Here is an 18,869-nt window from a genome sequence, read left to right as displayed (position 1 = left end):
TTCCATTGTTTGCTGGATATTGCATATATTTTGATGATCATACAGTTTACTCAACTATTTGATGCGCCAGATGTCTAGATTTCGGTTACTTATAATAATAAAAGATAAAAAAAACAGGTGTAGATTTCATGAATAATTTATACAAGATCAGCATCAAGTATATTTGTTTGTAGCTTAAACTTTTGTTTCCTTTTGAGTGGCATGTGAATCACTTGGTGGATTTAAAGTATAACCTCCAGATTGAGTAAACTGTTTGAGGTGTTTCTGGATTTATGGACCAGCAGTGTGTTGGACTGCAATTTGCAATTCATGTGTTTGCTATCATGCCACCATGACAATTGGAGAATATGCCCTGGGCACAATTTAGGCCTTTTCTTTTTCTATGGATGAAACTGTAGGTGAAGTATACACAGAATATAATCCCAGGACTTAGATGGTCAAGTGGTGCTGTTGGCCAGTGGCCAGAGTGGATGCCCCATTGATCCAATGCCAACAAGTAACCCAAATTTGGCCATTTGCCGTTTGCCTTATTCTAATCTAGCTTACATGTATATGACTCTCATATTTCTCTTTATGTTTTTGCAGTAATGTGGTTCAATAACATGGGTGGTTTGAGGTCTGAAATTGGCTGGACTGGATGGACGGTATTTGTAATTCACCTCTGGTTCAAACATATGGTTGCCCTATAGCTTTTTAGTAATCAGGCTCATGTGTTGCTTTGGTAAATGAGAAGGTGGAAATGGTTGTTCCAATTGAGAGAAGGATTAGTGAAGTTAGACTGATTTATAATGTACCTGGTGAAATTGTGAGGATGGCTTTAGGTTGGCCCAAGGATTATATAATAATGATGCTCGAGCCCACCCTCATCATATGATCTGCCTAAAGTTATGGTAATTGTGGAACTTCTGATTAAGTTCATTGAAATGTTTTATCATTTAATCAGATACATGTGACTGTATACCCAACCTTAGGAAAAAATTCTTTGGCAAATTATCATTTAGCAATAACTTCTTAAATACAAATAATTAGTACAAGAACCACACTTGAAATGCTATGTTATCTTCACTCATCTAAGATGCAGGAACAAAGATCCAGAGCTCAAGTACCAATCCATTCAGTAAAATCAAGTCTAAATGATAAATTTTATTTTCACAAGCTAGATTAGAGTTCATTATTTGAGAAGGGAAGGTTTTAAAATGTAGAACACACCATTAGAGCATTCTTATCAAGCCTTGTATATGCTAAAAGATGCTTTTTTTTTATAGCATTTTTGACCCAAAAGCTTGCTCCATCAAACATTTTAAATGGTATAATTTTTGTAATTGATAAACAGTGCAATCTCATATTTGAGACCGCACTGTTTATCAATTGTAAAACTTATATTATTTTTTTGTTTAGTGGGGGCCCACTTTCTTTTCTTCTCTGCCTTTCTCATTTCCGATTCTTCCCTGTTTCACCATTTCTCTGCTGTCTCTCTCCCTCTGCTCAACGTCTCTGCCTCCTTCTCCGACAAAACCCAAGCCAAAGCATCAAGCCAAGCCGATTTTTTTTTATTCACTCAATGCTCTCTCTCTCTCTGCTCTATCTTTCTCTTTCCTCTTTCCTCTTTCCTCTCTCACTTCTTTCTTCTCTCTTCTCTCTTTGTGCTTCGCCGATGAATGGGCTCTGCCGATGATTGTGCTCCGGTGATTGTGGGATGCCGATGGCTGTGGTCTGGTGGCGGCGATGGAGGTTTCTTCTCTCTCTCTCTCTCTCTCTCTCTCTCTCTCTTTTTAAAAGTTCTGTGTGGTTCTTCTTGGGTTCAATTGGGCTCCGATCATGCGAGGTCGACACAAAACGACATGCTATCAAATCTTTGATTTGATTTTGGGTCTTGATTTGGTTGGGGTGGGTCTTGATTTGATTTACAGGTGCGAAGGAGGATGTCAAGCCACGCCGTGGAAGAAGATGACGACCGGGAGGGAAGTGGTGTCCTTGTCCTGTGGGTTTTGGTTCGGCGTGATGGGTCTGCTGGTGGCGACGATGGTGGAGGTTTCTTTTCTTTCTTTCTTTTTTTTTTCTGCTGTGGTTGGTGGTGGTGAGAGGATGTGGTGGTTGTGGGTGGATGTGGATGTGGACGTGGAGGTGTCTTTCTGTTGTGATTTTTTTTTCTTTTTTTGTTAGTGATGGTTGTGGTATGGGTGGTAGGTTTTTGGTGGGTGGTTGGTAGTGTGGTGCCGGCGGTGCTGTGAGAAAGAGAGAGAGACAGAGGAGAGAGAGGAAAAATAAAAAATTATTGAATAATAAAGAAACATTATTTAAATGAAATGGTAAAAAAAATAGAAGTTTTGATATAGGTAGTATTGTAAAGTGGTGTGTTATATGTTATAAAATTGGGTTTTAAGATGCTAAATGCTATATTTTTTTATATGTTTGATAAGAATGCTCTTATGCTGCTTACTATTCCTGTCTAAAATGTCAACAAATATAAGATGCATTTTATTATATAAGCGTATCAAGCCATGATTATATGTAAGAAAAAAGGTTGGGTGTTAGATATGTAGAGCATTCTAGCTCATGTAAAATAGCATAAAGCCTAAAATATAGACAATGAAGCCCAAAAATCATCCATATCAAATTATGAACAAATGGGATTTTGCTACGTGTTTGTGTAAATATACGAGTCTTGTAGTTTATGGAAAAAGATTTTTTTATTATTATTTCTTTGCACTTTTTTGGGGCGAAGGAAAAAGAATTAATGGTAATTATTGTGTATAAAGAGAAAAATATGATTAAAGAAACAAAGAAATTTGATGTTTTAATGAAATAGGGTATAAAATATATAATTAGACATGGTTGTTTTTAAAAATGGTTATCTAAAATACAAAAAAAAAAAAAAAAAAGATTTTTATTCTAAAAGAAACAGTAAGTTGGCATAAGTGGATTCATCAAAAAAAAGTTGGCATAAGTGGAAAGGGGAAGGAAAGTTCCAAAATATACCTAACTGCCAACTTTAAGGTACATTAGAGGATAAATAACTTGCTGAAATTCACATGAAAGGGCCTGCCACATGCCATTATGTGATGCCCACCCATGTGAATATCTGTACCTAAATGAAAAGGTAGTGTCCTCGGATACAGAGACTCATGTCCTTGAAGCTCCTTGTTTCATTTGGTTTTTGAAGCCAAAGGGTGTGAAAGGGACTGCTGCCTTTTGGAAACAATATATCACGAGAGAAATGGTGTTGGCTACATCCTAGAATCAGTCACTATAAAAACCTTATCTTGTTCAGAGCCCTTGAGATTTTATCTATAAATAAGTAAAGTTTTAAGGTAGAAAACAACGAAAAATGTAGGACATATCTCACCATATAATGGTGCTTTCAATCATAATGTCCTATATTTATGAGAGGTCCTTAATGCCGTTCTCGTTACAACAATGAAAGTGGTCCTAAATCCTTGATATTAAAGCTAATATGATGTCTTCAATCCATTTTTCAATTAGCGAGATGGTTAAAAGTGGTCCTAGGGTGTTTAAGCTGACAAGTGGCCCTGAAGTTTTAAAAGCTATACTCTTAAAGAAGAAAATAAAAAACAAATGGGTAAATTGTAAATTATACCTTTAAAATTTAGGAGTATTTAGATTTTACACCCTGAAATTTCAGAATTTAGATTTTGCACCCTGAAATTTGGAGTTTTTTGGATTTTATATCCTGAGATTTAAGAATTTGGATTTTATCTCCTACAGTTTGGGGTATTTAAATGTTACACCTCCGAATTTTGAAACTTCATGATATAAAATTCAAGTACTTTTAAACTTTAAGAGTGTAATTTATAATTTACCAAAAATAAATTATAAAGCTGGTAGAGCAAGTTTAGAACTATCAATTATCAAAATAAAAAAAGAGTCATTTGTTCTCTGTGTGGGTCGATTTTGGAGTGGCAAATGGAAAATGAAGTTGTGCCAATCAACCTGGATTTGAAATGAAGAGAGTTGAGCCCACTATTCACTTTAATGCAAAATCAAGGTTGAAGGCGCTAAATCACAAGGGAGAAATTAACAATGAATAATTCGTATGTTTATTTAGTCACAAACAGTAAAATGATGAGAGAGAGAGAGAGAGAGAGGTATTTGTTCTAAAACAAACACACAAAGCATTAAGATTAACTGCTTCTTATATTAAAAGATTAGGATTAAGTTGGAGAATAAGTATAATTGGTGGGTAGAAAAATTTGATTAACGCATGAATTATTGACAAGATTATATAGCAAGTCTAGAGCATGCCAAATCTCTCAAAAATAAGAATCGAAGTTTTTGGTTGCTAGATATTTTAAAGAATGACAACCTTGAGCTCTGTTCTAATTTTAGATATTAGGGCAACCTAGTTTTGCAATGATTTCAAGTAATTTGTTTGACTAAACCGTCTTTGTCAATAGGCATTTATTGAAGCCAACATGCTTCTCGTGGCTTAAGAGCAATTCAACCGAGATTTCATTTAAATAAAGCAGATCAGTCTTATGTTTTTTCAAGTGTTAGTGGCCAACACATAAATTAACTTGCTCATGGGCTCATACACATTACAAGTGTTCTCAACCCGATTGGCAAAATTTACCTCTTGAACACATATGTAAGCCCGAAATAAACCTACTTTTTACCCTCTTGATCACACTCCTTTAATTTCTCCATTGAATTACATGGGCTTGGGCTATGTACAAGGATGAAATAATACAAATAATGATAATGTGCCTAAAAAGAATTGGGTCTTTAGAAAAAATGAGCATCAACATTCTTGAACGTTTTCTCAAACTATTTTTTATCTTTAAATAAAAGTATACTGGCCCTTAAAGTTTAAATTTGGTTTCATTTTTGTCATTTACTTTTCAGAATTTTTATTTTAACCCTTCATGTTTGATTCTATTTTCTAATTAGTCATGTTGTTCATTTTTATTAGTAATCTAGTGACACATGATAGTATATGGATGATATATCTTAATGGATAACTCTTACCTAGCACCTAACAGATAGCTTACTAACAATAATGGAATTCCATGGGTGATGCATATTAATTAATGTCACTTATTTAGTATTTAAGATTACTAACAAATTTAAACTTATACAAATGACGTGTCTTAATATATAACATTTATTTCACACTTATGACTTATCAATCTAAATTATTAACTTTCTCAAAAAAAAAATCTAAATTAATAAAATAAATGGACGACAAAACCAATATAGAAGCATAATTAAAACAATTCCATACTTTAAAAAGGTTTATATTATACTTATTTTTATTAATAATGAATTTGATCCCCAAGCTAAATAAAATTCAAGTTTTGTTGTTTGCATCCCCTTATCCATTTCCCAATACTTTAATGTATTCGATCTAACTGCAAATCAGCAATTCAGCAAAATTCGTTATCTTGAAATCTTAACTAACTTTTGTGGTTTAAAAGACTTATGTATGATAATAACCAATAAGTGCTTAAATTATCAACCAGATAGTGAATCCTGACCACAAAACCCAGAGAGAAAGAGAGAGAAATATTACAGTATTACTCTCATTCATGGCCTCTAGATGCTTGACATTTGTGAGGATCATGAATATGATGGATCAAAGGGTCCCTCTCTGTACCGTAAAGTAAACTTTCCAAGCTATCTTCAAAATACTTTTTGACTCCGCGAATCTGAAGAGGTGGCCCGAAGTTTCCTCTGTCCCAGTATCGTCTGCTGTACATGCAGTCTGATTTGAAAATATCAAAATTTTCTTTTTTATCCTAAAAATAAAAATATATATATAAATAAACTTTATTTATGGGAACCTGTGTGTGTTTTTGGGAACAAGATTATAGGCAAATATTTTGTTTTTTTAGTTTTTACCTACAGTTCTAAAATATCACTTTTTTTAAAAATTAAATATATTTTAGCATATTTTAAACAAAAATTAAATAAGTTATTTTCAAACGAATACATGTGAAGTAAGTTTAAGTAAGTTTAGCTTGTACTTTTAACATTAAAATTACCAAAAACTATATTTTCTTATAAATACTATACAAATAAGTTATAAAATAAAAAAAAATTTTGATACCAAAATGTTTATATGCAATCTCAAAGGCATTTATTTTCTTTTTTAGTTTAGTAATTATTGGAACAATGAGAGTTTAGAGTTCGAATCACAAATATTAGTCACTAAAAACTTGTATAGTCGAATAATATGTCCCCCTTTCTATATTCAATATTTATTTACTAAAAATAACAATTTGTCTGTTATGGACTTATGGCAATTTTTTTTTTTTTTTGTTGAGAAACGGACTTATGGCCATTTGAACAAATTAAAATTTTAATGGTTTCTTTTTAATATAGGTAAAGATTCAATATTAAGTTCTTTATTCAACCATAAGAATTTATCTTTAGAATTTGATAAAAATGTTTACTTTTTTTATTATCATTCAAACAAACATACTAGAGTGAGATTTCTATCTTAGATTAAAAACTATATATACAATAAACATATTAAATTATTATTGTTAAGTGAATTTTAATTATTATTGCTTATAAAAAATTTATCAATTAGTTTGTCTTTACTCTATGCAATTATTCTATTTAACAATTCAACTCAATTTTGACAACTATTAGTCTTTGTAATCATGGTAAGAAAATTTTTGTTTTATTAACATTTGCTTCTTTTTTCTTTTTTTGGTTAAACGGAATATTCATTAAACTAAGAGGCCAAAATGGCAAAGTTAGTGGCAATAAGCCTACAAAAGTTCTCTCCATTTACATCAGACAATACAAAAGAAGAAATCTCATCAGATGGGAAGGTATCAAAAACAACATAAACTTCTTGCATATTATATCCTGTCCTAGCCAGTGCATCCGCAATCCTATTGGCTTCTCGATACACATGTTGCACCTTGTAGTGAGGAAATCTGCCCAGAAGAGACCAGCAATTAGCCAACAGAGAAGAATAGAATGCTTCTCTCAATCATTTCCCTGTCTAATTGTTTAATTGTCTTGTAATGCTAACATCTACTAATTACTAATTGACTGACTGGCTCATGCCCCAAAACACATTCAAATTCAACCACTCTACTTGCAAATTCGATCAAAAGTATAAAATAATTGTAACTTCATTTAATAATTTAGTTCAATTTTGATAACTATTGGCCTTTGTAATTCTATTAAGAAAAGTTTTGTTGTGTTAACATTTGTTTTATCTTCACTCAATCACTCCCCTATCCTATGCCCCTTGTCTAATTTTATTTATTTATTTTTAGAATCATCCCATGTCTAATTTTTTAATTTTGTTTAGTGTTAACATTTACTAACTACTGATTAATTGAGCTCAACTTTTACAATTATTGGTCTTTGTAATTCTATTAAAAAAATTGTTGTTGTGCTAACATTTGTTTTTGTCTTTACTCAATCACTCCTCTATTCTACGGCCTTTATTTAATCTTTTAAAACATCTTTTTTAGAATCATCCATTGTCTAATTGTTTAATTGTCTTTTAGAGCATTCTTATCAGTCTCACCATTTTAATATTTCAGCAAAAATTTATCTAAAATCAACCAAAACATACTTGTATCAATCTCACCAAATTAACAAAAGTTTTTAGCGATTAATAGTGTCCTCACCATATGTAGTGAGACAATGTCATCGTTCTCTCTCTCTCTCTCTCTCTCTCTCTCTCTCTCTCTCTCTCTTGTTGTCTTTGTCTCTCTCTTTGGCATATAACAATCACCACCAAATAGGCGGAGTTTATGGTGGGCCAGGTGGTAGATCAATGGTGGTGCAGTAGTATTTTTGGTGGGCAAGGTAGTTGATTGGTGGTGGTGTGATCTGTTTGGTGGTGCAATTTGAACTTTCTCTCTTCTCCCCTCTTTTAGTTAGATTTGGTGTTTTTGATGTTTACAGCGATTAGTGTTAACCTATATTAACCATTGATTGACAAATAACAACTTAAAAATACATTTAAATTCAAACACTCCACTTACAGATTCGATCAAAAGTTTTAATTAATTGTAACTTTATTTACAAGAATAGATTGTTATGGTGATCATATTTAAGTTTATTTCAATTGGACTTGGACTTCTAAAAAAAAATTAGAATTAAGGACTCAAGATGTTCGAAATTTTATTTTAAAGGGTAAAAAATATATATATATATATATATATATATATATAAATATATATATATACACACACATATGCTAGCTTAGGGGTTCATTTGAACCCGCTGGATCAAAGTTAACGCCGTCCCTGTTCTTTCCCAATATTTGACACTTATTTTTTTAGAATCCTCCCAATATCTGACGTAAGCATACATTTTAAGAAAAAAATGTGTTAAAAACGTAATAAATTATCATAATATTCTCAGATACCAGTCTTTCATAAATAAAAAATAAATCATTAAAAAAATGCAATGAATTTTGATGTGTCAGGTTTGAGATAAAGTAATGATTTCATGATAAAATAATTTAAGAAAAGTAATAATTCAGCTTCTTCTTCTTTTTTAGATAGAATAATACAAGAATTATATACAAGTAAAAGCAAATAATATGGCCTCAGTAGTCAGTACCTCACCCTTGCCCAAAAACATTATCGCGGCAGAATCTTCGTACAGTAAACAAGATGATTTCAATAACATTTTATATTCCCAAATAGACAGATCACACGTGTTGATTTATTAATAAATTATTTTTATCACCAAATCGTTATTCACGCCATTCAAAAAAAGTGTGATTTAAATGGGTTTTTATTAAAATTTAAAAGTATGATTTAGGTGGAAAATTCTTAAAGAGTATGGAAAAATAGTACTCTCTTCTCTAATATTTATGGTGAATTTTATCATAAATTTAATAAGTAAGTCTAATCATGAATGTGAGCAGATTTTTTTTGAGTAAATAGTAATACTTATTACAACACATACAAAAATAATAATAATAGTGTTTAAAACCGAATTTATAATATATTACATAACCAGAGTATAACTACAAAAAAATCTAACCTTTATAGTTGTAAACTGGGGTTATAAACAGCGGACACTAGACACACACAACCAATGTGGGATAAACATCCCTATTTTTTTAAGTAAACAATAATACTTATTAGAACACACACAAAAATAAGATGAGTAAACAGTAATGTAAGAAGATGAAGTTTCATTTTCCGTATTTTATGAGTACTTAAGAATTATTTTAATTCAAATAATGGCATTCCGGTTCTCTAAAAAAGTATTGCATATCAATTCATTAAAAAAAATAATTAATTTTTTTTTCTATTTTATGAAATAATTCTTAGAGCATTCTTATCAAATGTGAGATAAATGCTAAAAGCTATTTTTAACAACAAAACCACTAAAAAGCCCCTATATCAATGGTGCTAAATTTTAAATTTTTTAGTACCTTGCTACAGTAAGATGTTATTACTAAGAGCATTCTCGTTAAGAATGCTAAATGCTATAAATGCTAAATTTTAATATCAAGTTTGTAAAAAGTACCAAAAAGTAAGCTACAACAAACATGCTAAACTTTAAAATAAAAAAAAAACAATATGAGCTACAGTGAGCTTTCAAAGATGAAAGCTCACTATAACTCCAATCTTAAAAAAATATATTATTATTTTAATGCTTATGGTAGAAAAGATGGTTTGTGTAGTTTTTATTATTATTTTAATGAGTAGTTTATATTATTTTAAATAAAATGGTAAAAAAAATAGAATCTTTGATGTTGGGTATATTATAAAATAAGTTGTTAAAATTGATAAAGTGACTTTTTGAGATGCTAAATGCTAAATTTTTGAGATGCTAAATGCTAAATTTTTTGATATCCTTGATGAGAATGCTCTAACACCCTACTGTAGCAAGTTGCTACTCATTTTTTATTATTTTTTATTCCCCTTCCCTCTCTGCTGTCTCTAAAAAAGAATAAAAAAATGATAAAAAAAATAATATTTTAATAAAGTAGTAGAAAAAATAGAAGTTTTGATGTTAAGAGTATTATAAAGTGATACGTTAAATGCTATATAGTTAGTTTTTTAGGTGCTAAATGCTAAAACTTTTAAAACTCTTGATGAAAATGCTCTCACAACATACCTTACATTCTCTTTCGTACTTTAAAATACATAACATTAAAATAATATATTTTATAAATCCTTGTCACTTACCACAACTAGGGGTGTCCACAAGTCAGGGCGGGTCGGGTTTGTGCCCGACCCGGACTCGACCCGAAACTTTCGGGTGGGTGAAATCGGAAACCGAAACCGACCCAGAATGCTAGTCGGATTTGGCAGTTTGAGTCTCGTCGGGTTTCGGTTTGAGCAATCGAGTTTCGGGTGTATCGCCGGTGATGTTATTTTGGCAAGATCACAACGAGATCGCGCCTGATCTTGACGAGATCGCGCCGGATCTCAACGAGATCGCGCCAAATCTCGTCGGATCTGGACTAGATTAGGACGAGATCTCACCGATCTTGTCGGATCTGATGGGATTTCAAGTAACCTTCGCTGGAGAACTCCAATACTGCCAGTCTTTGTGAGTTTTTCGTCAACAATCCTTCGAATATTGCCGGAGGTTTCTGGGTTTATGATCGGGTCGGGTTGCTCGGGTTTTGGGAGAGGAAACCCGCCAACTGACCCGAAGGCGTCGGGTTCTGTGGGCGGCCACTCGCCATCGACCACCGGAGTGTCGGTTCGGGCTGTTTTTGGTTCAGGATTGGGCGGGTTGGTCGGGTATGCGGGTTGGGTGGACACCCCTAACCACAACCCACGATGATTTTTCACTACCACCACATTTTCTGAACAATTAAATAAAATCCATAATTATATCAAAAAAAAAATCCATAAAAGAACACAACAAATCCATAACCATCATACCCAAAACCTTACCAAAAACCTCATTGCTTTACTCACCATTAAGTTTTAGTAATGATTCTATCTTTTCCATTTTTATTATAAAAAAAAACTTTATCTTTCACTCCTAAGATAATCGTAATAAATAAATAAAAAATCGTTCACTCCTACAATAATAGTAAAATTATTCACTCCTATAATCCTCTTCTTTTGGTTTTCCACTACCAACCTAGGTTTAAGTGACTCTTTATGGTCATGAAGGGACATAGTTTAACTACAAACTTAGTTGTACCTTAAGGCTACAATGTTACTTAATATTTTTGTATTAGATGTGAATTTTGAAAAATCCACCATTAGATTATTATTATTTTTTTCTTATATCCTCCATGCTTACAAAATTTTCAGAAGGTTAAAGATCAATACTTATATTATTAATAAATTGGTTAAATTGCAAGTTTTGAATGTCTAAAATTATGCACAAAAAATAAGTTTATAGATTATATAGCAAATAATATCTGATTGGCATCAAATTTGACATGTTAATTAAAAGTATAAAAAAAATATGCAATCTAACTGTTAGATTTTTAAAATATTTCATCATGTTATTTTTTCAATGAAAATTGCAATCTTAGACTATATATATAAAACCGAAGCCTCTGAAACTCCCACAATCTTTCATATCAGCACAATATTTAAATAAAATTGTCATTTTATTTAAATAAAATTATATTTATTTAAATAAAATTATATTTATTTAGTCCAAACTTAACAAGGAGTAAAAATCTATTACTCTAACAAGTCCAACTTAAACTCAAACTAATTACTATTTTTAATATATATAAAACCCAAGCCTTTAAAGCTCCCACAATTTTCCACATCAGCACAATATTTAAATAAAATTTTCATTTTATTTAAATAAAATTATATTTATTTAGTCCAAACTTAACAAGGAGTGAAACTTTATTACTCTAACAAATCCAACTTAAACTCAAACTCATTATTTTTTTTAAACAAAATTATTTTTGTTTAGTCCAAAATTAACAAGGAGTGAAACTTTATCTCTCTGACAAGTCCAACTTAAACTCAAACTCACGGCTTAGAATGACTCAACCAACATGAATAAAACCATCATCTTTCTTGGTTGCGGCCAAATGTCATGCATCTATAGTAGAGGAGTAATTATAAAGGTAGTTGTCATTCGTTTTCAAGGTCTGTTCCTCTATTATCATGCTGGTCTTCAGAATTGTGTTTAACTAATCCTTAGGTTTTATGACATCATTATTCGTAAATCATGTTTATGGTTAGAATTTCCCTATCCTTTCTCCATTGTCCACCTACATCAAAAAAAAAAAAAAAAACCCTTAAATGTATATTTTCTTGCTTTTATTTAGGTGTGAGAACTTCATTATATTTGGCTTCTCTAAAATATAGAGGTGCCAATCAATTTAGTTTCAAACCAGTTTAGAGCTACCTTCTCCAACCCACTATGTGATTGTGACTAAGGGTGGGCATCAAAAATCAAACACACTAATCCAACAAAATGACCAAACCTAATTCAACCCGACGCCTTGAGTTAGTTTTTTTGGGTTGGAATTTTATTTTTAGCCTTGAGTTGTGTCAAGTTTCGGGTTGATAATTTTTCCAACCCATCCACCATATATATAACTTTATTTTATATTCATTTTAAAACAAAATTTTATTTTTATTTAATCCAAACTTAATAAGGAGTGAAACTCTATTTCTCTAACATGTCTAACTTAAACTCAAACTCATCATTTTTTTAAAACGAAATTATTTTTGTTTTCACATAAAATAAATAAAAAATTGTTTAGTCTAAACTTAACAAGGAGTGAAACTCTAGCTCTCTGACAAGTCCAACTTAAACTCAAACTCATCATTTAAAAAAAAAAATTTATTTTTGTTTAATCCAAATTTAACAAGGAGCGAAACTCTATTTCTCTAACAAGTCCAACTTAAACTTAAACTCAAACGTTGATAATTTTTCTTTAATATTTTTTGGTCTTTCAGAAGTTTTAGTATCTGAATTTTTGAGTTATTTTTTTGTAGTATCTGAAATTGTCTGACAAATTTTTTGTAAGTCACTGCACGTTCAAGCAATGACTTCTTCATCAATTTGTAACACAAATTGAAATTATACAAGAGCAAATCATGCAATTGTGTAGTTTCTTAATCAATTTAAGATTTTATAAAATTATTTTAGTCTACCTGACAAATAGGTAAGTTCCCGTGCATAACATGGGTTAGCGACAAGTTAATTTTATGGCCAAACTTTATCTGACAGAGGTAGGAGCTAAGGCGGCTCTTTTTGCATTGGAAAGTTTACTTGAAATAGGTATACTGATTTTATATTAGAAGGTGAGGCTTTAATCGAATGTAATTAATCCTATAGTTTTCTCTCTTATCGTTCCCTACTGGTCTATAGCTACAATTATTGTAAAGATTTGACCATTATTATCTTCTATTCCATTTTCGTTCCCTTAATATTTTTTTGAGACAAAGGTAAGCTAAATATTATTAAGAAAAACCAAACCGAAAAAAACAAACACAAGTTCAAGGCATATCCGAATGGAAAACATCTTCCACATCCTCAAACAGAGATTCTACCCAGACATTGGTATTTGCAGATAAAACTGCTTTTTTAGCTAAACAATAAGCTAATCTATTCCCCTCCCGCCGAACATGTTGAAACAAACAGTTCCTCAAAGTTCCTCCAATTCGCTTAGATTCATCAATAATGTGACTAAACAAAGTACCGTAGCGACCAAAGCCCTTTAAGGCATCAATAACCCGACTACAATCACCTTCAATAATCACTCTAAACACACATAACTCCATAGCAAACATCACTGCCCTCCGAGCCACCATAGCTTCAGCCATTTCAATAGACTGAACCGAGCCAATATTTTGCCGCAAAGCACCAATAATTTGCCCTGTACAATCACGAACAACTACACCAACACCTGTTGACCCGGTTTCTTCAAAGAAAGTTGCGCCAAAGTTCACTTTGTAATGATCATTAGGGGGAGGAGACCAACACACCAGGGGATGACGCATGGCCTCACACTGCACCTGAGGATTAGCTTCCTAAAACTCATCAACTAAACCCTGAGCTCGATCAACAAGTTCATGTAGTGGCCAAACTGACTAGCGTTCTCTCAACTTGTTACGGGACTGCCACAGACTCCACGCCATAGTAGCAAAAAGTGCAACACAATAGCATGAACCATGATTAACCTCCAACAGCTCCAAAAACAACCTACACTTTACATTTTATATATATATATATATATTTCTATAAAAATATATTTTTTATATTTTTTTAAAATAGTAATTTTTTTTTAAATTACGCTATTATAGATGCTATACAAATTTATCTTTAGTTAGCACCTCGAGGGCATTCCCTGGTGATTCCTTCCTCTAATTACCTAGTTTGTGTTTGTTGATGGTTGATTTCTACTAATTGGAACACATGAATTAACATAATATTTAAGCCAATATTCACAATTGGTTCCTAAAGTTATATATCTAGATTTTTTTTTTTTAAATTCTTGGAGTTTTAAATGAGTACTATTAGTTCCTAAAATTTCAATAATGAGCGTTATTGATTTTTAAAGTTTGAAAAATAAAATTGCGCGCTATGACTCTCTATTAGATGCATAGACAAACAAATTAACTGAAATTGATGAATGGACTAATACTAATGATTTTTTAGATTCCAGGGGCCAATATCACTCACTTCAAACTTTAGAAATTAAATGTGCTTGTTTTCTAAACTTCAGGAGCAATAACAAACACTTGAAATTTCAAGGACCAAAAGGGTTCTTTAGATAAACTTTAAGGATTAATGATGTATTTTGGCCTTATTTATATTAAACTTTACATTTTTACCATACATATATGGAATTAATAAATTGTGACTTTGTCAATAGTCTTATAACTTAACTAGCACTTTTTGATATTTCCATTAAAAATGTTTAGAGTTCAAATCCTACAACAATTATCGAATTATCAACAAAATAAAATAAATTGCTCCTTTTGCTTAGAAGATTTCATAGAACTATATAACTATGACCCCATTTGTTAGACATATTATGGACCAATTGGCGTAAACCAATTGTAAGTCTATGTACTTATAAGCATATCAACCTTAGTCTATGGTTAGCCTAGAGTTAATCCAATATTTCATAGTATACAGATTTTACATTAGGTTCATTGTAACACAAGTGCTTAATATCAGTAAGTAGCAGTCAAGAGCTTTTTTGATTGTAGACATAGATTGTTGAGTTGAACTATATAAACTTTTATATATGGTATCACTTTCATCATTTCAATCATTACACAATCACATAACAACTTTAACACTATTAAAAAATCTATATGACTTTGCCACTTGTCATCTTCCTAGATTTTTCTCTTTTCGGCCGAGTCTATCTACTTACATTGTATTTAGATAATAACAAGATGCAAGCATTTCACTTATCAGTTAATATTTATTACGATTATTATATTTTAATTATAAGTATGATTTATCGTCAATGTTTATTTTTAAATAGACAAAACTAAGAGCATCCACACCAGTTCATGTAAAAGCTTATAAAATAGAAATAACTACCAATTTTACACATTTTGAGCAAAAAAACACTCACATCAGTAGGTGAAAAATGTCTAAAATTGTGCAAATTCATTCACGAGCTACAATAACCGTGTATATTTACACGGTTACTGTAACTCGTTTATCCTATTATTTTATAATTTTCCATTCGCTCTTTTTTTTCTCTCTTTTTCGTACTCAACAAACCCAGTTAAAACTCAACTCCTCATCTTCTTCTTTTTCCTCAGATGCACACAAACACACTCACACGCAAACACATCCACACAGAAAATCAACACAGAGATACACTTGCTAAAAAAAAAAACAGAGATACACAAACACAGATCGGTGCTTGATTGGAACGATCAGTGCTTGACTGGATCAGAGCTTGTGGGTCTGGCCTATGGATCGGAGCTCGCAGATCGTGATTGGAGCTCGCGGATCGTGGATCGGAACTCGGAGCTCGTGGATCGGAGAGGGAGAGTTGAGGTGGATCGGAGAGGGAGAGTTGATTGAGAGGGAGAGATGGGTGTAGAGAGAGAGAGCAAAAAATCAAAAATGAGAAATGGGTAGAGAGAGTGCACGCGTATTATATGCGAATAGTTGAGGGAAATAATAAAAAATGTGAGAAAATTGATTATTTAATTAAAAGAGGTGGTAGAATAGATGAACTGATGTAGCTGTTTTATAAAAATAGATGTGTAAAATAAAAAAAGTAAATTTTTAATATAAAAATAGATGTGTAAAATAAATGAACTAATGTGAATGCTCTAAGGTAGCTAAGGACATTTGTGGAAGAAAAAAAAAACACGATTCTCAGTTTACAGTAAGAGGCAAATGTGAACCACGTTTAATGTAGAGTGGTCCCGAAGAGGACAAGCATGTGAATTTCGTAAGCAGTTATACCATGTGGAATGATCCCAGACTAGATTCCAGAATCTTCGACCTTTTCATATCTATTTGTTTGTTTGCGCCCCCACCTTACTTTTTTTTGACAATCCCACTTTCCTATTTTCACACTCTCTTTTCTTTTTTTGAGAAATGTCAAATCTCTCTCTCTCTCTCTATATATATATATATATATATATATATATATATATATAAAATAGGTGAAATTAAGAGAAATTTAAATTAGAAACTTAAATTAGAGTTTTAGTTTTGTGTCATGTGTCTTAAATTATTTATTTCTAAAGAGTTTTATTTTTTAATTTTAAAATTAAGTGTGAGACCACATCATAAATATTCACCCAAATGAGTTATTAAGTAAAAAAACCAAAGAGTTTAGAATAAATGAATCATAAAAAAAAAGTACGTCACAATAATAAATCATAAAAAATGGACAATTTATATTTTATACCTAATATTATTCTTACAAAAAAATTTAATGAGTTAACAAAATATAAAAATGACTATCAATAGTATTTAAATTATATATATAAGAATTATATTATATTTTATTGTATATCTTTAAGTGTATTCATGCATATGCATAAAGTTACAAGCTAGTTTATCAATAAAACACCTATCATGTTATTATTTACATCAATTATATTACAAAAATTAATAGCCATATAAGATAGAAATTCACCATTGCATGCTATGAAATATTAAGTTAAATTTAATTGTTTTTAAAGAGAATTTAACCTATATTCGCTTCTAATGATTACATTTTTTGTCATTAGATCAAGATATTAACAAGTTTTTAGTGTAAGCAGGAATTGAGTCTCAAATTTCTTTTTCAACTATAAAAAACTTTATCGGTTGAGGTAACTGAAATCCACGGTTACGATCCGTTTAGTTGGAAAAATGGAAAAGCGGGATGATAGAAAATGATGGGAGGATAGAAAAGTGAAAGGATATAAAAATTTTGATTTTCCCTCATGTGTGTTTAGTTGGAAGGATAGAAAACTCATTTATTTGATTGAAGAGAAAAGTAGAAGGATAGAAAATGTAGTTTATGTAAATCTACCTTTCTATCCTTATTACATAATATGTAAGAAATAATTTATATAATACTTATTAAATAATTAAAATATTACTTATTATTAATTAAAATTATTAAAATAATACTTTAAAAAATTTACGCATCATACATATTATATTATATTATTTTTACTTATTATATTATATTATATATGTTTGTGTAAGAGAAAAAAAAAGCGCTAAACACGTTATAAAGAGGAAAAAAAAATATAAAAGAAGATTGTCGCGTAGTTAGTTGCTGTTTAAGGGTCCGTTTGGTTGGAGGAGTGAAAAAGTGGGATGATGGAAAAGTGGGAGGATAGAAAATATTTAGTTTTCCCTCTTATGTGTTTGGTTGGAGGGGTGGAAAAGTGAGAGGGTGGAAAACTCTTTTGTTTGGCTGGAGAGAAAAATGGAATGATAGAAAATATAATTTATATAAATTGACTATTATACCCTAATTACATAATATGTGAGAGGTAGGTGAGAGGGTATTTGTGTAAAATGAATTTTTCATCACTTTTTCCTCCTCATTTTCCTTTCAATTTGGGATGATAAAAATAGTGGGCCAAGGAGGAAAAACTTTATCTCCTATTTTCTGTCTCTCCTATTTTCTTTTCTCAACCAAACAGTGGAAAATAACATTTTCTATCCTATTTTCCTCTTTCTATTTTCCATCCTCTCTGTTTTCACCCCAACCAAACACACCCTAAAAGAGGGGTAGAAATGTAAAAGCATGGCTGAAGCAACATTTTTCAAAAATCAACTTAGTTTTCTTTCAATTTTAAAGAGAAAACTTTTTGATAAAACAAATGAGAAAACATCCCGTCCTTACAATTTATTTTCCTTTCCATCCAATCAAACACACTCTAAAAAAAATTATTTTCTATTTTCTCTTCAAAGTTTTTCATCTACTTTATTTCACCCCTAAATAAACACCCTCTTAAAGTTAACTATAATTAAGAATGATGAAACCGAATAAATCACCAGTAAGCCGCAAGCACTCTCCGGATCAAAACAACACCTACAAAGAGAAAACAAAGAGACCTAAAAGAGATCACCAGTGTGGTGCCAGCCAAAAACCCTCCGAATGTCAAGTTAGAATTTCTTCACAACCCTAGAATGCCAGAATTGAGTCAATTGTGCGTACCTTGATATCTAGGATTTTTGGGGTATTTATATTGGCGTAGAATTGTCTTTCCTTTTAGGATACAACTTTCTTCTTGAGTTCTTTTTCATATAGGAGTCTTCTCAAACGTGTGATGCAAGAAGTTCAAGTGTACACGCTTGCGTAGAGATAAAGTAAAAGTCGACTTAAACATATCAAGTGGCATACAACCAAGAATTTATAACCAATCCATACATGACGGATACTCAATAAAATTCAACCGTCCTATTCGCGTTACCTATGGTGTCAGTCCGTCTTCTTCATTTCTGTCCCTTCAAGTTCAATGGAGATATCCGTC

The 18,869-nt window shown here is 31.3% G+C and overlaps 1 protein-coding gene across 1 annotated transcript; it reads right to left on the bottom strand.

Annotated features, from left to right (window-relative positions):
• Positions 1-13,400: 13,400 nt before the first annotated feature.
• Positions 13,401-13,904, bottom strand: LOC142639381 (uncharacterized). Its single transcript, XM_075813574.1, has one exon. It carries the CDS (start codon positions 13,902-13,904, stop codon positions 13,401-13,403), a length of 504 nt encoding a protein of 167 aa, XP_075669689.1.
• Between the last annotated feature and the right edge of the window lie 4,965 nt (positions 13,905-18,869).

The sequence above is a fragment of the Castanea sativa genome, chromosome 6 (genome assembly GCF_040712315.1).
Source record: "Castanea sativa cultivar Marrone di Chiusa Pesio chromosome 6, ASM4071231v1".
Taxonomy (NCBI): domain Eukaryota; kingdom Viridiplantae; phylum Streptophyta; class Magnoliopsida; order Fagales; family Fagaceae; genus Castanea; species Castanea sativa.
Note: the sequence above shows the minus strand (reverse complement) of the source record. Positions and strands in the feature narration are given on the sequence as shown.

Excerpts from the sequence above, each read along its gene's own strand:
- LOC142639381 (XM_075813574.1), bottom strand. The coding sequence starts at position 13,904 with ATGCGTCATCCCCTGGTGTGTTGGTCTCCTCCCCCTAATGATCATTAC.